The 9,505-nt window shown below is 34.4% G+C and overlaps 1 protein-coding gene across 1 annotated transcript; it reads left to right on the top strand.

Annotated features, from left to right (window-relative positions):
- The first annotated feature begins 4,273 nt into the window (after positions 1-4,273).
- LOC131075084 (trihelix transcription factor GTL1) lies at positions 4,274-9,226 on the top strand. The gene is made up of 3 exons (XM_058011900.2): positions 4,274-5,234; positions 6,551-7,904; positions 8,706-9,226. Exons 1-3 carry the CDS (start codon positions 4,762-4,764, stop codon positions 8,958-8,960), a joined length of 2,082 nt encoding a protein of 693 aa, XP_057867883.1. The 5' UTR covers positions 4,274-4,761; the 3' UTR covers positions 8,961-9,226.
- The last annotated feature ends 279 nt before the right edge of the window (positions 9,227-9,505 follow it).

Here is a 9,505-nt window from a genome sequence, read left to right as displayed (position 1 = left end):
ATTTGACTAATAATTCATAAAATCTTATTAATTTGGCCCCTTGCTGGTTGCAATACATTTGCCAAATTTGAATTGACAAAAATGAACTATTTTTCAAGTAGCGAAGAGTTACCATTAAAAATGAATCAAGGTACTATTATGCACCTTGCATAATTAAAATTTAATGTTGGTGATTAACTATGGCTATATTAAGATGGATTCCATGCTTTAGATAAAAGTAATTTGAACCAATTTGGGACGTCGTATTAAATGGATTATGCCATAGACCTCAGACATTAATTTGTGGTTATAGCAAGACACAAGAAGATCAGTTCAATATGAAATATGAAGCATCATAATGTATGCATATTCTTTAGGTGGATCTATTTGAGCTTCAAAGATGAAAAGTCACTAAGGGTAGGTGTAGGGTCACCATGGGGAATGCGGACCGATGGATTGGGTTTATACTTTTGAAAGCCATGGATCATGGTTTATTGAATCTATTAACTCTTTGTAAATAAGACACTTAAAGTAGTGGTTTCATAAAATTACTTTATAATAATTAAAATGCATCACCACAAATCTAATAGATTGAAACATAAAGTGAACACCTAAATAATGTTTTCTATCATATTGTACTCAGCTTTATTAATAATAGTGTGAGCACAATACAATTTAATATTAAAACTATTTTATATTTTCAAAATAAATTTAATGTTATGTAAGAATTTACCTAATTATTTTTATTTCCATTATTTGTTATTTACAAATACATTTCATATATACAACAATCATAAACTTAATATAATACAAATAACAAATTAACTTTTAAATTTAATCATCCATCCCTATAAAACTCTATTCTAAACTTATGTATAATTATTTTTAAATCTACTATTATTAAATATTATTTTAACTTTTAGTTTGAATGGGCGACGTAGTAAGGTAAGAGCCTTGAGTTTGTCCCATATAGATCTTAAGATTGATTCTTTTCATCTAAGATAATCTATCTATAAGCTTATTTGAGACTAGTTTATAGTCTCGAAGGTTATAAGGGGACTCGCCCTATCCAAGAGTCGAACCTCGAATTGCTAGACTAATCTATTGATTCCTCTAAATAACTATATATAAAATCCATCCCCATAAAATTATATTCTTAACTTATGTGTAATTATTTCTAATTATATTATTATTAGTCTACAAGCATAGTTGAAATAGTGATCCATACATGAAAGATATGTTGCTAAGATTTTAAGGAAGTAGCTATGTTAGCATCCATCATCATCTTGTCTTATATGTTGGAGCTCAAAGCAAGCAAAGGTACCCAAACATGTTTGAGAGAGAAGGATCTTCCATACTTTAACACTAGAGGGCAATGATAAGCATTGGCCCCATCACCCACATATTCTTTCTCTTGTCATTATCCTCCTTGTCAAAAACATTCATCTACACTACTTTCTCCATGTTTAATCATGAGGACAACGTTAACAACCACACATTTCTTTTTAAATATGGAGCCTTCATAAAATCAAATAATAGTATCACAAAACGCGTGACATTGAACTAAAATAATAAATTAAAAAATTCCCTCCTAATTAGCTCAAAGTTGGCCCTAAATATGATGCGACTCATGGGTATTGAAGACAAAGTCAAATGAAAGAGGAAATGAGATATTGACGATAGATTTTGATAGCCTCTATGAGATGACTTGGACGGTAATAATACAGGTGAAATTAAAAAATAGATTTATATTGTTTTGAAAGTTGTTTTATGTTGGATATTTTAAACAATATTGACTCTAAACATGTTAAGATGCATATGATAAGTTTGGGCAAAGGTGAACTATATATTGAATGTGATGGTGAGAAATAAGAGATAAAGGTAAATTAATATTGCAATTCATTTAGATATAATGTTGAGTTTAAATGTGTATTTTTATGTTAAAGAGAGAATAATTTTAGTGTGATTATAACTTAATTAATTGCATTAATATTTAAAGTTTGATATTAGATTTAGAAATAAATAATTATAGTAAATTTATGTTATGAAATTTAAAATTATGTAAAGGTTGTGATTAAGGTTATAGGTACGTTTTTAAACTTTCTTAGTACAATCTTAACTATGAAGTTGTGACCTCAAAATTTGATCGTATGAGATTGTAGTGTCTATATAAATTATTTGTTTGTATCTGTATTTTCAAATGAAAACTTGATGATATTACGAAGCATAATTAAGATTTGCAATATTAAGGATGAGAAGTTGGTTAGCTTTCCTCTTTGCTCCCTAATCAAGCTTTATTGATTGATTTAATGATTTTATTAAAAATAAAAATATACACCAACATGTACGATATACATGAGTATGAGTAGTTTTGGATTCAATTGTGTGATTTTTTCAACATAATCTTGATGATGAATCATTGAGTGTGATTCAAAATATTGATATGAAAAAAGCTTACTCAAATGAGTCCAAAAATAATCATACTCATCATCATGGATTGTGAAAAATGTATGACCATTATATACATGAGTAGTACAATAACACAATTACTAAAGGTAATGATGCAGGTCGTGCTAAAATAATAAACTTATTGTAAGAACTAGGGCTTTGACATTTGTTGATATAAAAAACTAATGTTAATGAGATGATTGATACAAAATATAATTTATCATTTTCATAAATTAGAGAAAATACAAAGAAATTATTCCTATCTAAATAGAGAATTCAAATAACCTAAAATGTGATTTAATACAAAATTTAAAATATTAAATAACAATATAATAATCAACTTAAAACCATAATCAAAATTTAAATTTGAAAATTAAAAATCAAAATTTCAAATCCAATCTTAAACTAGAAAAAGAAAACAATAATACAAAAATTAAGAATATTTTAAATAACAATATGTTAAAATAATATTTCTACTAAAATTAAAATACACAACAAATGAGGATATATATATATATATATATATATATATATATATATATCGAGTACAAAAACAACTCAAAAATTGGTAGCCTTCATGAGCTATTCAAAGAAGCAAGGATCAACAAGATGTCTAGCTTCTTTATCAAAATCCAAAGTAGGATGATCTAACATTGAAAGTATTTCGAAAATAATTTACAGATATGCTTCTCAATCCCTTAAACTACTTGATCTCATGGATGTCATCAAAATCTTGCATTCATTCAATATGAAAACATCTTGAAGGTGGATCACCTAAACAAACTTTTTGGGGAGGCATGACTTGTAGTTTTATGATCAAGATTCATAATAGAAGCACCAATATTGAGAAGAACTTGAAAATTACTAAAGATGCAATTCCTGATCCTTTAGACTACTTGATCTTGTAGGCATCATTAAAATCTTTCCTTCATTCAATATGAGAACAACTTGAAAGTGGACCATCTAAACGAGCTTTTGAGGAGACAATGCTTCATAACATTATTATTGATCAAGATTCATAATAAAAGAACCGACAAGACTTCACAACACAACTAGTTTCATGATCAAGATTCATAATAGAAGAGCCAACATCAAGAAGAATTTGAAGCTTGTTAACAATAATATTCCTAATCGCTTAGATTGTTGATCACATATACACCATTAAAATTTTCCCATTCATTCATTTGATTAAGCAAAACCATGTGTTTATAAATGTGAATAAACAATATGAAAACAAGGAGGTTCCTGACCCCTTGATTACTTGATTTCAAGATCGTCATTAAAATCTTTCAGTCATTCAATATGAAAACAACTTGAAGATGGATTGTCTAAATGAACTTTTTGAGTAAACAAGACTTCACAATACTATTGATTTCATGATAAGATTCATAATAAAAAAAGCAACATTGAGAAGAACTAAAAGATTGTTAAAAATGTGATTTTTTAGACTGCTTATTTCATAGAGGACATTAAAATTCCTTCACTCAAAAACACTGTTTATAAATGTGCCTTTAAAAAACCAGGTGCCCTTAAGAAACCAGGCAAAGCGATGTAAAATAAAATGAGAGGCCAAAATGGTAGAGGCCTGTGCGGTAGAAAAGTTGGTGCAAAATAAGGAAAAATGGGTTAGAAATCTAAAATTGGAGAAAGCGACAAATAAGTGTTGATGAGTGATGGAAACAAATGGGAAAAGAGATGTGGTAGAGCGTAGGAGATCTGAGAGTAAAAACTTTTACTTCCCCGCCAAGTAGAAGATAGAAGATAAACGTGTTCCTGTGTGTGGCGCCGCATCATCAAGCTTTGTCGTGGTACAAAAACCGAGGAGATAATTCCGAGACGTGGGACCCGCCGGCAGCTTAGTGCCACGTTAATCTCTCTGCCATTCATGCTTGACGGGGTCCATCCAACAGCTGGAATCTTCTATACTCAGTATGCTGTAACCGAGCCCTTTTATTTGGGTGCCATCTCCTTATTCATTTCCCTGCTTTTCATCATGAATGCCCTAATTTGGGGTCGCCATGCCAGCTGTCTCTGTCCGTCCAAGGAAGAACCCAACTCCCTAAACCTGCTCTAATGCTTATTGCATACCATGGGGTACTCCGGTTTTCTTTCCCTGTCCTGCACATTTACTGACTGAATAGTTATTAGTACTAGCTGTGGTCGTGGGAACTTGTGATTGTCCATTTTCTTTTGAGCCTTTCTCAGATTTAAGAAGGTGCCCTATTGTTCTCTCTCTGAACTTAGTTTGAGCTTTGATCGTACTGGGGATCATTCATTCCTTTTTTTTTTCCGGACAGGCGGCTGATTGAATGATAGATTAGTTGTTGCCGGAGAATGCAAGCTAGTGGTGGTATGCAGTATGGAGTGGCAGAGGCCTCTCAATTCATGGTGGGCAGGGGTCCCCCATCTCATAATATGTTATCTTCTTCTTCTTCTCCTCGGGACCAACGCCCATATTGCTCTCGCTCTGAACAAGAAGAAAAGAATCCTCGAAATCTGCAGCAACAGCAGCATCTGAACGTTCAGATGGTGGGAATGGGTACAGAAGATCCTCCTCCTCCTCACATGGTGGACAATCATACAAAGCAGGGGGAAGGGGAGGCAAATTATTCCAACAGTGGAGGCGGTGATGATGATGTGTTTGGAGGGGAGGTGGAATGTGAGAGAGGAGGAGGGGTCGGGGTAGTCTGCACAGGCAATCGATGGCCGAGGCAGGAGACTCTGGCTCTACTCAAAATTCGATCCGAAATGGATGCCAGCTTTCGAGATTCAAGCCTTAAGGGTCCTCTTTGGGAGCATGTATCACGGTATATAACTCTTCTCTTCTCATATTCTAAAATTTCTAATTACATCCTCTGTCAGTCACCTGCTGCCTCTCAATTCAATTGTGAGCATAATCTAATATTGTATTTATTGCTCTGTTATCGAACCCACCAGCTCAATTCTATTGGTGCTTTCCATGTCTGAAGTCCTTTGTACAAACTAGGTAATTCGGGTCTCCGGTCCAATTTCTCTATAGCTTTGCTGCAAGAAGCCAGTGAAACCTTTACCTTTCCTTATATGAAAAATTAAAAAACAGTGTCAGAAAATATGAATATATTTCAATCAACATTTCGGCTCATGGATTGAAGTGTCAGAAATTTGTATAAGCAACATGATCCACTATGAGAAAAATAGATTAATAGATTGAAGTTTCAGATCACAGTTAATGATCCACCACCACTACCAGTGATGGATTGAATTGCAGAAACCATTTGCAACGACCGTCCAATGATCCGTAGATCCTACAAATTCATTTTCAAAAAATATTGATAATAAATATGCCTATGAGGCTTTGACAATTTACGAAGTGCAAGATTATGTTGTTTGATTGTTAATTGACTGTCTTAGAATTCTATGATAAAGTGTGAGCAGTAACTTGTGGGAATAAAGATGTTTTTGCCTACATCACTAGTGTCTATCAGGAATTAGTCAGTTGAATCTCACATTTCAGCCAATCCTGAAATGTATGGATACGTCACACCGGGAGCTATTTTGTCTATATGATGATCAAGAAATGAACAGTGTGCCTAAAGTTGCCATATGGGGGATTTCTAACACTATGCAATATTTGCCTCTTTATGTAGTCTCAGTCATTAAGAGGGCAGCGCAATGGGTTCTCCTCAAATGTAGTTGTCTATGTGCAATTGCATCCTACTGTTAAAACCTTTTCGTACATCTGATGAGAGTCTGATACACGAATTTATGTATGCATAAATTATTGTTATTCTTGTCTGCATCCGAATTAAACTAGTGAAAATTCGTTTCATTAAGGAATATATATGACCAGTCCTATGTCCTTAAAGGGCTCCTGTCTTGAAGAACTGCATGATGGGTATCCCTCCCGTGAAAAAAAGAGCTCTCTTTTACTTTTATATGTTGTACTCTTTATTCCATCGCAGAGAAGTGGTCTCAGTTAAGACGATGCCTTTGTCTAGTGCTTGTCAAAACTGTATTTTAGAATCAGAAAATCAGATTTGGGCAATTTAGAATTTAAATTAGCCTTCTTTTCATTTTGGATTTGATATCAAAAAAAGCTTGAATGTTGTTGACTCACGTTAGATCGTGTTCTTCTGATGATCAGAAGGCTGGAGGAGCTAGGCTACCACAGGGATCCCAAAAAATGTAAAGAAAAGTTTGAAAACCTTCATAAGTACTACAAAAGAACCAAAGAGGGAAGGACTGGACGACAAGATGGAAAAAGTTACAGATTCTTCAGCCAACTGGAAGCTCTGTATGCCAACAATAATAACAAAATTAATGGGCCCCTCAATACTGTCACTCCTGTTTCAAATGGAGATGCCAGAATTTCAGATGCTGTGAATAGCAGAAGTTATAACGATGATAATAATAATAATAAAAATAATATTGGAATGGGAGGTAGTTTCACTGGGGCTACAACTACTGCAGATCCCAATTTCAGCGAAGCCATCAGTTTTTCTTCAGACTCCTCAGAGAAGGAAGAAGAAGAGGAGGAATACGATGAGCCAAGGGACAGTTATAGCAGAAAGAGAAAACGGAGTAACTCTAAGAAGAAAATGATGGCCTTATTTGAGAAGATGATGAAACAAATGATGGAGAAGCAAGAGAGAATGCAGCAAATTTTTCTGGAAGCCATAGAGAAGAGGGAACAAGATAGAGCGATTAGGGAAGAAACATGGAGAAGAAAAGAGATTGCCAGATTGAATAGGGATGAGGAATTAAGGTCCCAGGAACGTTCTTTGGCAGCTTCAAGGGATTTGGCACTTGTTTCCTTTCTACAGAAATTTACAGGTCAGACATTTTCCCTCGATCCCCAATTGATGCACCCTCATCATGATCAAGAACAAGAACACGAGCAGGAGATTAATGTTAACTATAAGGACTTAAACTCATCTGTTGATCCTAACAGTAAGAGATGGCCTAAGCCTGAAGTCCTTGCATTGATAAGAATAAGGAGTGGTATGAATAATAGATTTCAGGAATCTGGCCCTAAAAGCCCATTGTGGGAGGAAATCTCTGCACAAATGGCATCTCTAGGATACAACCGCAGTGCCAAGAGATGCAAAGAGAAGTGGGAGAACATCAATAAGTACTACAAGAAGGCCAAGGAAAGTAATAAGAGAAGACCTGAGAATGCCAAGACCTGCCCATATTTTCACCAATTGGATGCTTTGTACAGAAGGGCTATGCTCAACAATCCTAATAAGCTTATCTCCCTGCATGATGAGGATATTCAGGATCATCAGGAAGAGCTGCTGGGTCAAGCCAGTGGAAGCAATAGAGAGGAAAGTGCTCAAGGCCATGGTGGAGATGGAGAGGGGGAACTATTAGTCATCATGCCACCTCCAGATTCAGACACTGCTCTCCCTCAAACCCCTACAAGCAATGCATCCACAGTTCCAACCTTCTTTTCTAATCCACAAAACCCAAGTGCTGAAGAAGGATCCTTAACTAAGGTACTCATCGATCCATTTGATTCTCTTTCTTAAATTTTGAAGATTTGATAAGTTTCATTTGGGCTTCTCAGTTTCACTTACATGATAAACTTTGTTTTCATTATCATTTATCTATATAAATGTAATTGGTAGTAAGCTTATGGTCGTCAATCGATCATAAGGATTCAAGATTTTGGGCAGATTAGAACAATGTTTTCGTTGAGTTTGCCTATGAAAAGGATAAGATCCAATATTGACTCAAGATTATGAATAGACATAATTTGTTGTATTTGCCTACTAAATATTTACAGTAATCACACAATAATATTCTGCTTGTGGAAGGAAATCGCAATGTTTTAATCTTCAATAGAGCTTGTTCATGGCTGCCAAAAACTTTAAGATTACAAACTATAGACACCATATGGGTAACTGAAAGAAATTTCCATGGAGAAGTCTTTGTTTTACCTGAACATTTTCACACCAAAACAACTTCATTTCAGATACATAAACCTTGTCTGAACTTTGTTGATACTCCTGATGATTCTTTGATAAGCAATGCCAATTCCTTAGTTGCAATGGGTTAAAGTGTTCTAGCCAAAAAAAGAAACTACACCCACAATATTGCAAACCTTCCCCACACCAAGAGAACATGATTCAACAAAAAACTTCTCTCTATATATGCTTAACTTTTGTTTTCTCTAGTATTCATGCAAGAAGTGATATCTAGATAAGATTCGTGGATAAGATGCACGTTATTACTACTGTTTTATCTTTATCATACTTTAATTTATACTGATGGTACTAGCAATGGTGAATTGTTAGGGAGTAAAACAGCAAAATGGTGTTATGGATGAGATGCAATCGACCCCACAGCGTGAAAATCAGTCAGCTGGGGAAGGCAATTCTGGGCATCAGATGAAAACAATACAAATATCAGTCATGAACAATTTACAAGACCATGAAAAGCAAAAGCATGGAGAGCAGCTTCACTCATCTACGGCAAGGGATTCTTCATTTATGGAAATTGTTCAGAAGCTCACAGCCGGGCCTCCCGAATTTAAGTTGTCTAGTTTCTGAATAAGTTACGTGAAAATGCAGGAAATTCATTCTCTGTGTATCATATGTACCAATACTAGTAGTAGATAAACACAGATAGAGCCTGTGAGGTTTGGGTGTTAGTTCAAGTTGTATAGAGAGAGGGTGGGAAAAGTATAAAGTGGATTGATTGACGGGGTCTGGCCTAAACTCCGAGGTAGCATCGCCATTGTCGTTACCGGATGCCAAACTCAGTTATTGTTACCAAATAATAATAACCATCTGGATCCACTGTTTGTGTTTGCGCATTTCCTCTTTTTTTTTATTCCTTTTCCCAAACATATCCAAATATGCTTTCCAAACGTCCGTCCAGTGAATTAAGGTAGAGAATAATGACTCACGTGCAACTGCAAATATAAGAATTTACCAGTCCTAAGTTTTTTCTTTTTAAGAATAGCAAGACATTTTTTAGGTTACTTGAAATTATATCAATTAATGTAATGGTAAAATTTGAATAACTATCTTTTTGAGGAGACTTTTTTAATATAAATACATATATTGATAGATGATGTAATTTCGTATAAAGT

The sequence above is a fragment of the Cryptomeria japonica genome, chromosome 3 (assembly GCF_030272615.1).
Source record: "Cryptomeria japonica chromosome 3, Sugi_1.0, whole genome shotgun sequence".
In the NCBI taxonomy this organism is placed as follows: Eukaryota; Viridiplantae; Streptophyta; class Pinopsida; order Cupressales; family Cupressaceae; genus Cryptomeria; species Cryptomeria japonica.
This window is presented reverse-complemented; position numbering and strand designations above follow the sequence as displayed.